The sequence below is a fragment of the Stegostoma tigrinum genome, chromosome 44 (genome assembly GCF_030684315.1).
Source record: "Stegostoma tigrinum isolate sSteTig4 chromosome 44, sSteTig4.hap1, whole genome shotgun sequence".
In the NCBI taxonomy this organism is placed as follows: Eukaryota; Metazoa; Chordata; class Chondrichthyes; order Orectolobiformes; family Stegostomatidae; genus Stegostoma; species Stegostoma tigrinum.
Window position 1 is genome coordinate 3,166,704 of NC_081397.1, and position 15,114 is coordinate 3,181,817.

The following is a 15,114-nucleotide window of genomic DNA, read 5'->3' on the forward strand; positions in this document are numbered from 1 at the left end:
ACTGAGGCCTGGGAATCAGAGAGAGATTGTGTGAAGTATACAGGTGTATTCTAAAAGTAAATTATCTGAAATATGAACGTATTCTTCTTTGTAAAACTTCTTCCAGTTTTGTACATATTGGCGGGCTTTCCGAGTTTGAAAGAAAGCGGTTGATGATTTGGCGCCGGGATGTTCCCGCCTCCTCCCCGGGCCCTCTCCGGATTGGTGAGGGAAGCAGATATCTGATTGGGAATGGAAACGACATTAGGAGATACCGAACAATGTGACCAATCAGCAATGGCCGCACCCCCATTCCTCCCGAAGGTATAAGACGGCGGGATGGGGCCACATTGCAGCATTCTCTGTGAAAGTGTTTGTGAGGTTGTGGCAATGTCTGGGAGAGGAAAGGGCAGTGGAGGGAAAGCTCGCTCGAAGGCCAAGTCCCGGTCGTCCCGGGCTGGCCTGCAGTTCCCGGTGGGCCGTGTTCACAGGCTCCTGAGAAAGGGTAACTATGCTGAGCGTGTGGGTGCCGGAGCGCCGGTCTATCTGGCTGCGGTGCTCGAGTACCTGACGGCTGAAATCCTCGAGCTGGCCGGTAACGCGGCCCGGGACAACAAGAAGACCCGCATCATCCCCAGGCACCTCCAGCTGGCCGTGCGCAACGACGAGGAGCTCAACAACCTGCTGGGAGGGGTGACCATCGCTCAGGGCGGGGTGCTGCCTAATATCCAGGCTGTGCTGCTGCCCAAGAAAACCGCCGCAGGGGGCTCCGCTAAAAAGTGAAGAGGCCGTTCTTGAATTTGCAAACGCAAAGGCTCTTTTAAGAGCCACCCACAACATCAGTGAAAAGCAACTAGACCGTCACTGTTGGCTAATTAACTTTCATGTTATGTTCCAGCACGGTCCTTTAAATGAGCAAAAATAATCCCTTTTGTTTTCTCCTTAACACGGATAACACTAGAACAGCTGCCGGACGGTACGAATAAAGTTGGAGGTTTTGCTACAGGGACAGCGACTTCAAACAGGGGCATTCCCATCAATATGCTGACAGGGAAATAGAGACATGGAATAGCTCTGCGCCAGACAGTGGCCATGCGAGACTGACCCGACCCTCCTCAGTTGGTCGAACGAATCCCCTAGTGGGAGATTGCGCTGCGCAAAATTTCGAGTGCACGAACAAAAATATAAAAATAGTTTCTATGTTCTGGTGGGATTTGAAATTGGCGATTGTTCCCCACCATCCTCCTCCGCCAAGTTGTTACAGCTGGGGAAACGCCAAGGGAAGCAATTCGCACACAGAGGCGTTTCAATTGGAAATGTATATATTATAAAACGTGGAGTGCAGTACTTGAATTTGTTGCGATTAGTGAAAGTGTATAAATCTGATTGCCCCGAGTTGCGTCCTGTCTTTAAGATGAATTAGTGCATCTCAGACACATTAAGTTTCTGTAAGAGCTGTGGTATTGAGACGACATCAATAGCATTAACTAAAGTCCATAGTGCCTGACGATTGCTGCTCTCTCTGTATCGTGTCGTGGCTTTGAAAAGAGCCGTTGTTTCTCGGGGTGAATGTGCAGGGTGGGGCACGCTCCTTTTAGGCGCGCTCCCCGCGGATCCGGCGGGCCAGCTGGATGTCTTTGGGCATGATGGTGACCCGCTTGGCGTGGATGGCACACAGGTTGGTGTCCTCAAACAGCCCCACCAGGTAAGCCTCGCTGGCCTCCTGCAGGGCCATCACGGCCGAGCTCTGGAAGCGCAGGTCGGTCTTGAAGTCCTGAGCGATCTCCCGCACCAGGCGCTGGAACGGCAGTTTGCGGATCAGCAGCTCGGTGGATTTCTGGTAGCGGCGGATCTCCCGCAGAGCCACCGTGCCGGGCCTGTAGCGATGAGGCTTCTTCACTCCGCCCGTGGCCGGAGCGCTCTTGCGGGCCGCTTTGGTCGCCAGCTGCTTGCGGGGAGCTTTTCCTCCGGTGGATTTGCGCGCTGTCTGCTTGGTTCTGGCCATTCTCTCTGTAATACACAGGCCGCTGCTATCAATGATGATCCTGCTGCGGCGCTGCCTATTTAAGGGAATGGAGAGCCCGCCCTAGAACTGGGATTGGATACAGCCCCGTCCCTCAACCCCCTGAGAAACAGCCGCTGAAGGACAGAAAAGGCAGCAAAATAGTTGTTGGAGGCTGATTGGTTAAGTTGAAATGACAGTTGGTCAATTTCAAATCGCCCGCCGATTTCAGCCTGAGCTGAAGTAATTTTAAAACGAGAAGTCCCATGTGTCTGCAACTAAGGTTATATCTTATGCTTTACAAAATTTTATTGTGAACCTAACTTGCAGTCAGCGCGGAGAGGGCTCTGAATCATTTCCTGATGTGTCTCTGACAGGCAGTTCGAATGAACTCGCCACTAAAACATCAGCACAGCTGCCAGAATCAAACTGAACAAAGTATCATTCCTGGAAGCGTCAATGAAGTACAAACACTGCAATATGCAATTAGCGCCTGGGCCCAAAATTCCGGACAGAGCAAATTATTATTCATGGTATGGACAACTGGTAGTATTACTGATAGATTGGTATTCACTAGAAAGGGCATAACCAGCTGCAGAACAGTATCGTCTCGAATGGCGTGAAACCTCTATCTGTAGTGCAGGGATACCTTGGTTAGAAAACACTTTTCTGCATACAGTATAATTTCACAATCCGCGCTCTCTCTCCTGCAACGCGCGGCACGAAGTTAATATATTTCCTTAAAGGATTGGTTCAAAATTAAAAGTCGCTGCAACAGCCCTATGTGTTGCCTTTCCCCGTCCTCAGGTCTCCGCTCTCAATCGGAGGGTTTGGGTGGCTCTGAAAAGAGCCTTTGGGTTCGCTGGAAAAGGGACGAGTTGCTCAGCCGCCGAATCCATAGAGAGTGCGGCCCTGGCGTTTCAGAGCGTACACCACGTCCATGGCAGTGACCGTCTTGCGCTTGGCGTGCTCAGTGTAGGTCACCGCATCCCTGATCACATTCTCCAGGAAAACCTTCAGCACCCCGCGGGTCTCCTCGTAGATCAAGCCCGAGATGCGCTTGACCCCGCCACGGCGAGCCAGGCGCCGGATGGCTGGTTTCGTGATGCCCTGGATGTTATCACGGAGCACTTTGCGGTGCCGCTTCGCCCCGCCTTTTCCCAGGCCTTTGCCTCCTTTGCCTCTCCCAGACATCACGCTTCTTCACTGCAATCGCTGCCGAGTGAGAGCCGAGCTGCCTCACCTTCCTTCTTTATACAGCCCGCCCCGACCTGACTGAGAAAGAGCTGACAGAGAGGGAGAGGCGGCCCGGGCAGGAAACTAAGTGACAGACAGAGAAATGTCCAGCTCCGCCTCCAGCTACGACTCAAGCTTCATGTTCGAAGATAAAAAACGTGGAACTTTTAAAAGCAGTTGTGATACAATTAAACGCTCATGTGCCGGCCTTTCTTTCAGGAGACAGCATGTCAGCTTCCATTTCAAAGATAGCAGAAACTGCAGATGCTGTAGAATACGACAGTGTCAGTTTCCATTGCTCCAGCTGAATCACACAAAATCAATTCTTGAGGGCTGTGTTATGAAGCGGGGTTTCTGCGCCAGTGTTACTCTCTCCCTGAATGTGTAAAATAGAAACGGACAGGAACTGAAACTGACTTTTCCACAGCCATGATAACAAAGTGTGGGGCTGGATGAACACAGCTGGCCAAGCAGCATCTTAGGAGCACAAAAGCTGATATTTCGGGCCGAGACTCTTCATCCAGCCAATATCACTTTCCACAGCCATATCACATTCCTCAGTGACTGCCTCCGGCTCAGACTCACACCACGTGGATTCCAACTCAAGTTTCATCCCTCATGTTTTGAATCCTCCTAGGATCATAGATATCACCATGATGTTCAACGTTCCACGGACGGCAGCTCTGGCCACATTCTGAGATCCGCCCTCAATGCGATGCGGCGGCACATGCATACTCTCAACCTCTCTCTCCAACAGCATCGTAACACACTGGCTCAGAGCTGTACCAGTCCTCAGTTCCACTTCATCCTCCGGCTCATTCGTCAGACTAACAAGGAATTTTTTTTCTTGTCCGATCAGGCAATCAGGCCCACAAGATGCATCAACTCAAAAATACCAATGGCTGTCTGGAACCTACCGCTCCTTCCCTTCCCTCTGACTCTATCCCTTCCCACAAACACCCCACATCATGTCCGGTATTGGCCATCCCTCCTAACCTTCTGCTCTCTGATGCTGAACGCTCTGTACTCAGCAAAGGCCTCAGCTTTATCTCTCTGCATCCAGTTCTGAGGAAGGGTCATCGGACCTGAAATGTTCACTTTTTTCCCCTCCATAGATGCTGCCAAATCTGCTGAGCATTTCCAGTAACTTTGTTTTTGTTCCTGAACTGCAAGTGCACCCGAACTGATGGTCAGTAAAAATGAGAGGGGGTGTCCTCACACTGATTCATTGTAGAATGTGCGAGAGGAACTGGTGTAAATGGAGCCAAGAAAGCGTGCTTTGAGTAATTCAAATTAATTAATGCCTACGTCTCCACTCGGAACCAGGACAGGGACCCTTTGAGCCGGGCTCAGCTCTTTCCTGAGACATATCGGTGTCTCTGACAGGAGCCTTTGGGTTCAGATGGTTACATGTTGCACCTATGGGTTCATTTCTTTGCTGCTTTCTTGGTCACTTTCACTATCAGCTTGGCCTTCACTTTAGTGAACCTTTCCAATGTTTTCAATTGTATTTGCTCCTCCTGCTCTGACAGTGAACATTACAAAATCAATCCCAGCGGAGATCAGCTGTTCTCCACTAAACATAGACACACAGACCGTGCAGTTTCTCAGCATGGGGAGATGTAGCTAACCTCTAGTCAAAGTGAGTGTGTGCCTGGGCAGACTTTCCGAGAGGAGAAGGAACATTGACTGCTTTGCTGTAATACAGGAGTATTGTTCTCAGGGTCAGTGCAACATGTCCAATTCTGTTCACTATCACACATTAATCGATACAATACCATAGAGATTTGGGATTGTAGTGGGGATTGTTGTGATGGAACTTGCTGTTAGGGTGGATGGAGGCTATATCAAGCCTGATCAGTGTGTGAGTGTAAAACTGCATCACAGAGACGTGCAGGAAGGCATCCTTTGACTTGGGCCTCAGCATCATTGTGTCCTCCACTATCAACATCCTGGAAGCTACCATGAACCACAAGCTGAACTGGACTCACCCAATAAATGCAGTGGCAACAAGAGCAGGTCTAAGGCTATGGATACTGCAGCAAGTAACTTACCTCCTGATTTCTCAAACCTGTCCAAAATCTCCAACATTTAAGTCATGTGTTAGTGCTGCTCCAATTGCACACGGCAAGCGAGATACTATCCATGAAAAAGCTGCTCCTGTTTAATTGGTACCACATTCACAAACATCCACTCTCTCAAACATAAAATTAGACAGCACCTTCCAAACCCACAACTACTTCCATCTTGAAAGACAACAGCAGCAGGTTCACGGGAACAGCATGATCTGCAAGATCTTCTGCAAGCCACTCACCATCCTGACTTGGAAATATATTGGCCATTCAGCCTGTGTCAATCCGTGAAAATCCTGCAATTCCCTTACTACCGGCAATGTGGGTCGACCTACAGAGCAGAGATTCAATGGTTCAGGAAGGCAGTTCACTACCACCTTCTGACGCGCATTTCAGGAGGGCCAATCAATGCTCAGACCAGTCAGTGATGCCCACACCCGGCATTTTTTTTTCTTTGAAAAGTCTGCATCATTCTTGCCCAGTAACAAAGACTGTCCAAATTCTCTTAAAACATCCAGTTGTGAAACAAAGCATAGACTGGCTCATCATTTTGAAGAGCATCTATGTACTGCTTGCAAAAAAGACCTTGAAATTCCTGTTGCCTGACACTTTAATACACCACCTCGTTCCCAGTCCAACATCTCTGTCTTTCTGTAGAGTTCCATTGAAGCTCAACACAAGCTAGAAGAACAACACCTCATCTTCCACTTGGGGACCCTGCAGCCCTCCAGACTTAATATCGAGATGAATAATTTTTGTGCCCAAACTCTACCCCTCACAATGCCTTGTTACCACATACCCTGCCATTATCCACCACCTACTGTCAGTCACTAATAGTCCCCATTAACTACTATTTAACCTCCCAGCCTGATCGTCAACAACTCTGACCAAATGTTCTTCTCTCTGTTAGGCTCTATCCTATCATTTATTCCAAACCCCATCACACTCTCCTTTTGCTTCTGGATATAAACTGACGTTTCCCCGGCCGCCATCAGTTTTGCGTAAAGGTCACGGGATCCAGAATGTTAATTTTGTTTCTTTTTCCTTTGAAGATGCTGCCACACACAAAACCCCTCCAGGCCATTTGGTCCAACAAGTCCCCATCGCCCCTCTGAAGAGCAGACCCAGACCTATTCCTCTACCCTTTATATCTCGTGCTTAACCCACCTAACCTAAACATCCCTGGGCACCACGGGCAATTTAGCACAGCCAACCCGCCTAGTTTGCACACCTTTGGACTGTGGGAGGAAACCGGAGCATTCAAAATTATAGTCTAACGTTTATTCTATATGAAAACAGGAAAGTAGTTTATATGAGCAGATCAAAACATTAGCATATAGTTCACATTTATGCACCTAATTTGCAGCAAACTTCATAGAATCATCATACAATCCCTAGAGTGTGGAAACAGACAATTCAGACCAACTAAAAGCCCACACCGACCCTCTGAACAGCATCCCCACCAGACACATTGCACTGCCCTGTCCCTTTGTCACACACAACCCAGAGGAGCGCATGCGTGAGGCCCTTCCCCCTGCGCTGCCATTGAGGGGCATTGACTCAGTGAGTGGAAGAGGTTTGTTTGAAACAGACCGCAATGGAGAGACCAGCGCCCAGGGAAGCGAGGGAGCGGCAGGCTCCTTCCGGCAGCGCATCGAGATGTGAGTCTGGGACACAGAGGGGGGCTCCGAGACCGGCATTGATTCGGGCTCAGTTCAGGGAGAACCGGGGGCTGTTGGTAAGAGGCCGAGCGGGGCAGGAACTGGCCCCGGAACTTGGAGAGAGAGCGGCCTGGGGGCGGGGAGAGAGAGGCCTTTCTCGGGCTGTGTGTGGGCCTGCTGAGGGAGACACAGCGGCAAGAAGCTGCTGGGGGTCAGTCTTGTGGTATTTTTTATCCTCTCAGCACTGATGGAAATTCATCGATTAGCTTCTGTTTCACGCTGTTTTTAGATATTGTGCCGTCAACAGTGGAAATATTGCCAGACTTTCTGTATAACAAGGTGTAGAACTGGATGAAGACAGCAGCCAAGCTGCTTGTCCTGCTATGTTCGTCCAGCTCTCCGCCTTGTTATCTCGGATTCTCCAGCATCCGCCGTTCCTACTATCTCACATTTTCAGGGTTTTACAGGAAGCGTGTATTCTCTCTTCCTCCAGGCAAATACTGGAAGGACCTGGATGTTATCATATTTCCTCGGTAGAAAGCCATGTGTGACTAGCTGCTTCTAACAATCAGCAGGCATGTAGCCCATTGACATTGACACCGGTTTTGAAGATGGATAGACTGAACGGTCATCTGGAATAGACACTCGGGAACTGTATTAAATCTGCACTGACTAAGGGCATTTTCAAACTTCAAATCAAGACAAACAAATAGATCATGCTGTAACATAGTGGCAACAGCCATACCTCAGTTCAGTGCAGAAATGGGAAGAAACTGCTCACTGAGAGGACAAGAGTTACTAACTTGGATGAAACACGTTTTTATGAAGCTTATCAGTAAATGAGAAGGACAGAATTAATTCTTTGTGGAATAATTCTAACCCTCTGACTCACACACACACACTCTCACTGTCCAAAGGTGCATGTTGCAATATGGAACAACCAAACGTTCTGTATACGCTGCAAATCACAGAAAATGGTACATTCAAAGTGATCTCCCCAAACAACCTCAAGTTATCGAAGTCTGCAGCACAGAAAAAGGCCCTTTGGCCCTTTGGGTCTGCGCCAATGAAAAACAGCTAGCAACACTAAACCCAATCAGTCAGCATTCTATTTCTATGAATGTATCGAGGCTGCAGAGGAACTGCTGTCCTCACCCTTATGGCAACATTATTCTCCATTTCTTCACCTTACAGGATTTAACATTGCTTTTAATTTTTCCTTCAGTCCAACAAGAAACATTGTACATCTCCTTTCATTTTGTTTTCAAATTTCTACAAAGGGTTTGAAGTTACTCTCGACCTTCCCTGCTACACTCATGTTAGTTTCCATGTTCTTCTCTGTTGGATGCCAGTCACATGAGCAAAATTTGGAATGCACGTTCAGACCAGGGACTGACCAATCTAGAATAAACGCACAATCAGAGACTGACAAAGTGAGAAATGCCTTCACTTTTAGGCCCTGACACTGAGTGGATTAGATGAAGACTCATTCATGTTGAGCAGTAGAGATTAGAAAAATCAAACACACTCCTGCAACTTCTGAAAGTGATGTGTTCATTTTAAAAAGATACTCATGCACTGTGAAATACAATGACAAATAATGAGAAGCAGATTAACAGATAATACCAGAGACTGAATAAAGTACTGATGAAAACTCACTTCATCCATGCTGACATTCTGGTCAAGAGACTGAGAAAGAGTGGACATGTTTCTGCAAGAGTCAATGTATGAAAAAGCTGTTTTACAGTACATGAATCACACCTTATGAGGAGTATCAGATGATGACATGACATGAGCTAGAAACACAAGGAGACATACAGAAACAGTCAGTGTGACATAAATCAGTAACAGTCTTTAAAGATATATTGACGAGGAGCATGCAAGAAAACTCGCTCACAGCCAGCCATTGAATGACGAAAGGAAGACAATGAAATTTATCCTTACACAGATTTCCAGATATGGACAAATGTAAACTGATGCACAAACTCACCAATCACAACAGAGAGGAGATTTGGTGTTCGATGTTTATTTGTTACATTGTCTAGTTATGATTGACAAAGTCCACTGTGCACTCAAATTAAAAGAAAAAAACTGAGATTGAATGCAACGAAATTAAGCCTCACTGGTAAGGACAAATGTCAGTGCAAAATTAATCCCGCAATCATACAGGGTCAGTGAATATCTGCAGAGTTTATGCTGCATTCAGATACAAAACCACAAATGAACAGGAAAGGAGAATGAAATCCATATACAGTACCTGAGACTGTTGCAGACATCGCAAAGCTGGCATTCCAGCTATTCAAAGGCTGATAACTACAGAATTAATGTCAAGTTGGCACTACCAGATAGACACGAGGAGTGAGTGGAAGAAGCTCACGTTCTCACCAACTACTGGAAACTAGTATGCAGAATAGAATGTCCCAGTGTAAGCACAATGGGCAGAATGGTCTACTTCTGCACTGCACCTCATCCTGATTCTGATCCTGGTGATGAAGGAAATGACATTCTGTTGTTTAGAGTATTAGTATAAATATATAATGTAGAAATAGACAGATAGGTGCAGAACATAACTCTCTTTAATGAAAGAGCACTAAAAATGTCCAACAGAAAATGAATCTAAATATCTCATTGATACTACAGAACCCAGAAAAAAGATCCCGTACTGACACACAGAACCAGCATTCGGGACGTCCGGTATAGAAAACCCACACTCAGCACGCAAACTAGAAAACGTGTTACTGATTCAGAGTGGTTCTCAGAGGAAAGCAGCCCCACTTCTATGACCCTTCCTAGATCCTGCCAACTGACAGTAAATGCAGAAGTCACAAAATGCAGAAGAGATTAATAGCCTGTCTGGACACCCTAATAGCTATATCAGAATGTATCTCTCAGTCAAAGAGAATATTACTGATTTCCAGAGAATCAAGGCACATTGATACACAACAGTAAAAACTGACAGGTACAGATTGATATCTACGACGACTCGTTGACATTCCAGAAACAGACAAAAGAAAGCTGATGTTAAAACTCACATTCACATGGCAGGAACTGATGGGTACAGTTTTATCATGACATTCGTATTCAAACAGCAGAAACTGACAGGCAAGGACTGATCATTTTTCTTGCCCATTTACACAGCATAAACTGACTAGGAGAGAATGAGAAATTCATTTCCCATTCAAAACCCAGAAACTGACAGGTACAGGGTGATAATTGATAACTAATAACTGACAGGGAGTGCTGGAGACATGTGCTCACACATTTATGTTGCAAATACTGACATGAAGAATATAATTATTAGATACAAATTCACAGAGTAATAACTGACAGGTACACATTGAGCAAAGAACCTACCTCTGACGTCTCCCCGATATCTACCTCCTTTCACTTTAAAACCATGTCCCCTCGTCAAAGCTAACTCCACTCCTCTATCTCTACCTCTGTTCATTTTGTATACCTCTGTGCTGTACCATATCTGTGATTCTGATTTCGGTGAGAAACGAGCAGTTGTATTGGTAGGCTCATTCAGAAGGTCAGGAGGAATGGGATACAGGGGAACTTCGCTGCTTGGATATAGAATTAGCTGGCCAACAGAAGACAGCGAGTAGTAGTAGAAGGAAAATATTCTGCCTGGAAGTCAGTGGTGAGTGGGGTTCCACAGGGCTCTGCCCTTAGGCCTCTACTGCTCGTAATTTTTATTAATGACTTGGATGAGGGGATTGAAGGAAGGGTCAGCAAGTTTGCAGACGACACAAAGGTCGGAGGTGTCGTTGACAGTATAGAGGGCTGCTGTAGGCTGCAGCGGGACATTGACAGGATGCAGAGATGGGCTGAGAGGTGGCAGATGGAGTTCAACCTGGATAAATGCGAGGTAATGCATTTTGGAAGGTCGAATTTGAAAGCTGAGTACAGGACCAAGGATAGGATTCTTGGCAGTGTGGAGGAACAGAGGGATCTTGGTGTGCAGATACAGAGATCCCTTAAAATGGCCACCCAAGTGGACAGGGTTGTTAAGAAAGCATATGGTGTTTTGGCTTTCATTAACAGGGGGATTGAGTTTAAGAGTCGTGAGATCTTGTTGCAGCTCTATAAAACTTTGGTTAGACCGCACTTGGAATACTGCGTCCAGTTCTGGTCGCCGTATTATAGGAAAGATGTGGATGCTTTGGAGAGGGTTCAGAGGAGGTTTACCAGGATGCTTCCTGGACTGGAGGGCTTATCTTATAAAGAGAGGTTGACTGAGCTCGGTCTCTTTTCATTGGAGAAAAGGAGGAGGAGAGGGGACCTAATTGAGGTATACAAGATAGTGAGAGGCATAGATAGAGTTGATAGCCAGAGACTATTTCCCAGGGCAGAAATGGCTAGCATGAGGGGTCATAGTTTTAAGCTGGTTGGTGGAAAGTATAGAGGTGATGTCAGAGGCGGGTTCTTTACACAGAGAGTTGTGAGAGCATGGAATGCGTTGCCAGCAGCAGTTGTGGAAGCAAGGTCATTTGGGGTCATTTAAGAGACTGCTGGACATGCATATGGTCACAGAAATTTGAGGGTGCATCCATGAGGATGAATGGTCGGCACACCATTGTGGGCTGAAGGGCCTGTTCTGTGCTGTACTGTTCTATGTTCTATGTTCTATATTAGTGATGCCACAGATCTCACATTCTCTAACCATATCAGAAATGTGTGACCATTCATCAGAATGGTTCTCAGAATAAAGCAGTTCCCCTCCTGTTATCACCCCATGTCCTCAACTTCTCCATCCCCTCAACTACCACATGGACTGACACTCAACTCATAAATCACGCAATGCAGAAGAGATTAAGATGCAGCCTCAACATCCTAACAATAACTGTCACAGCGTGAATCATGCAGTTACAGAGAATAGTACTGGCTTTCAGAGAACTAAGCCATTTTGATAAACGAGGAGAAACTGACATGTACAGATCAATAACTAAACCCATTTGTGCATATCGAAGAAGCACACAAACCGATGATGATGACACATTTACTACAATGTAAATATGTGTTTATAGTTATCAGTCTCTTTTGGTTTCTGCTAATTTCAGTCAGGCATTCACACTGCAGTAACTATCAGGGAGAGATTAAAAACTACATTCTCACTGACAAAGCTAAAACTGACAGTCATAATGATAACTGCATTCCCAGTTTCACAGAGCATAAAGTGATAAGTACAGTCTGATAACTAGACTCTCCTATTCACAGAGCAGAATCTCACAGACATATATTGGTAACAGCACTCACATTCACCAAGCAGGAACTGAGAGGTATATTTTGATAAGAACATTTACAAATTGCAAGACAGAAACAGAGAGGCATACATTGGTAACTATACTCATGCTTACGCAGCAGAAACTGACAGAGACAGGGTAACCTCTGTTAATTCACAGTGCAGAAACTAACAAGAACAGACTGGTAAATATACTCACCCATTGACTTTGGTGAAACTGGCAGGTATGTATTGATAACTGTATTGATTATATATAAATGATTTGGAGTTGGGTGTTGAGGATAAAATCTCTAAATGTGCAGTTGATACTAAGCCAGGGAGAAGAGTGAATTGTGAGGATGACACTGAGTGACTTCACAGGTACATTGACAAGTTGGCCAAATGGGCAGAGACCTGGCAGATATATTTCAATGCAGAAAAAATATGAGCTTGTGCATTTTGCTCATAAAAACACAGAGAGACAATACAAGCTTAAGGGTACAGCTTTGAGGGGAGTATTGAGCAGAGAGATCTTGGGGTTCATGTGCATTATTCTCTGAAGGTGGCCAGGCAAGTTGAAACAGTTGTGAAGCAGTTTCAAAGGATCTTTGAGTTTAAAAATAGAGACATTGAGTCTCAAAACAAGGAAGTAATGCTACATCTCTACAAGTCATTGCTAAGACCACATTGCTCAGACTGTGTTTGTTCTCAGTTCTGGGCACCTTACTTAAGGAAGAAGCCTCTGGGGAGGGTCCAAAGGAGATTACTAGAATGACAGCAGGAATGAAAGATTTTACTTACATGGAAAGATTAATGAAATCAGGCTTATTCCCCTTGGAGCAGAGAAGATTAAAAGGAAACTTTATGGACGTGTTCACAATTATGAAGAATTTTGAGAGAGTGAAGTTCAATACTCTGTTTCCACTATGTCAGTAACCAAGGGTCACAATTTCAAGATTGTCACCAAGACAGCTAGGAGTGAGATGAGGAGAAACATCTTTACTCGGAACGTTGTTCGGATTTGGAATGTGCTGCCTGGGAGAGTGGTGGAGGTGGATTCCATATGAGGTATGAAAAGAGAGCTGGATGTATGTTTGAAAATGATGAACTTAGAGGCTAATTTAGATAGAGCTGGAGAACAATCCTGCCTAGAATTATTTCCAGCTCACCACAATTAAAAAAAAATAAATGCAGAGTAGATTCAATTCATTGGCTTATCTGCCCTGACCCACTGACCAGGAGATCAAATGGATACTCAAGCTGGGAATGGACAGCACAAAATCTCAAATCCCTGCCATCAAGGGTCAGATCATGCTACAGCAGGAGAAATTGGCTCTCTCAGAGTTATGTGTGAGACAGTTATTCAGATGGTTTCTCAAGGCAAGTTCATCTTTGGAATTGATGTCTGGCTGAGAGAATGGCAACAAAGCTTAGCCATTTGTCAGCTGCAGAAACCTGACGCAGGTCTGGTTGATCAGCCTGAAAATAGGGCAATACAGAAACGTAGTAAATGAGGAGCAGGAGCAAAATTGTTGGCCTCGTGGACAGTGAAGGTGATTATCTCAGAGTACAACAGGAACTTGATCAACTGGGCCAATGGGCTGAGGACTAGCGGGTGGAGTTTAATTTAGACAAATATGGAGGTGTTGCATCTTTGGTGAGCCAAACCAGTGCAGGGGCCAGGGCCCTGGGGAGTGTTGTCAAACAGAGGGATCGAGGGGTCCAGACACATAGTTCCATTAAGTGGAGTCACGGGTGGATAGCAAGTTTGGAACACTTGTCTTTTTTCAGTTCTAACACTGAGTGTAGCAGTTGGGATGTTATTATGTGGCTGTACAAGACATTTCGCCCCGAAGAACTCCATGCAACTACTTGAACAGCATTCACTGCTTTGGCCCTGACCACTTTGTGTGGCAGAGAATCCCGCTGGGTGAAGACATTTGTCCCCATCTCAGTCCTTCCCGTCTCCTTTAGCCTGTGACTGCCTGATTCTGGACTCACGCACCCTCGCCCCCTACTCTGGCCATCAGCAACATCTGTGTTTACCACTGTTTAGTCCTGTTAAAATTTTATAGATTTCTATGAGATGACCCCACATTCTTCTAAACCCCAGTGAATATAATGCTAATCGATCCAGCCTCTCCTTATCCATCAGTCCTGCCATCCCAGGAATCAGTCTGGGAAACCTCGGCTGCATTCCCTCCATAGCCACGGCATCCTTCCTCAGAGATGGAGACCCCAAACTGCACATACAATACTGCAGGACGTGGTCTCTCCCTGTACAATTGCAGCAAGACAGCCCTGCTCCTGGACTCGAACCCTCTCGCTATGAAGGCCACCGTCCTGTTGCCTTCTTCACCGTCTGCTGCTGCTGCAATGCTCACTGTCAGTGACTGGTGCACGAGGTACTCCCAGGTCTAATTGCGCCCCCGCATCCCTATCTGTCACCTTTTGGATAACAATTTGTTTTCCTGGTTTTGCTCCCAAAGCAGATAACCTCTCGCTGATCAACATTAAACTGGATGAACCATTTCTGTGTCAAGTCTACAAGCTGGATATTCAGAGGAGGTGGGTGGTGAGCGCACAGGCACAGAGGGGGCAGACAGTGAGCGTGGGGGACAGAGGGGCTGGGTGGTGAGAATAACACTTTATCTGGAAGACAGTGAGAGTGTACAGGATGAGCTGTGAACATCTGGGGTTATTACACAGACCAATTCCTCTGAGAAACGCACACCATTGGAACAAGCCGAAAACTGACGATGATGAATGTTATTTCTCTGTACTCTGAACAGGGCGTGGCCAGCTCTGCCAAGGTGGCAATGGATGCCAATCTCAGAATGTCCGCCGACAGATTGCCTTCATGCCGAGCAAGTGAATGAGGTGTCCGCAAAGTGATAAGAGTAAAGTGCAGAGTGGACCAGGTAAGAACGGCAGATTTCG

General features: G+C 46.2%; 1 protein-coding gene and 2 pseudogenes across 1 annotated transcript; 2 read left to right on the forward strand and 1 right to left on the reverse strand.

Annotated features, from left to right (window-relative positions):
- Positions 1-3,175, reverse strand: part of LOC132206920 (uncharacterized) — a 172,324-nt pseudogene extending 169,149 nt beyond the window's left edge.
- Positions 1-15,114, forward strand: part of LOC132206921 (uncharacterized) — a 1,098,881-nt pseudogene that overhangs the window by 552,149 nt on the left and 531,618 nt on the right.
- On the forward strand, positions 343-762 carry LOC132206930 (late histone H2A.2.2-like). The gene has a single exon (XM_059642042.1). The coding sequence runs from the start codon at positions 370-372 to the stop codon at positions 760-762; it is 393 nt and encodes a 130-aa protein (XP_059498025.1). The 5' UTR covers positions 343-369.

Excerpts from the sequence above, each read along its gene's own strand:
- LOC132206930 (XM_059642042.1), top strand. The coding sequence starts at position 370 with ATGTCTGGGAGAGGAAAGGGCAGTGGAGGGAAAGCTCGCTCGAAGGCC.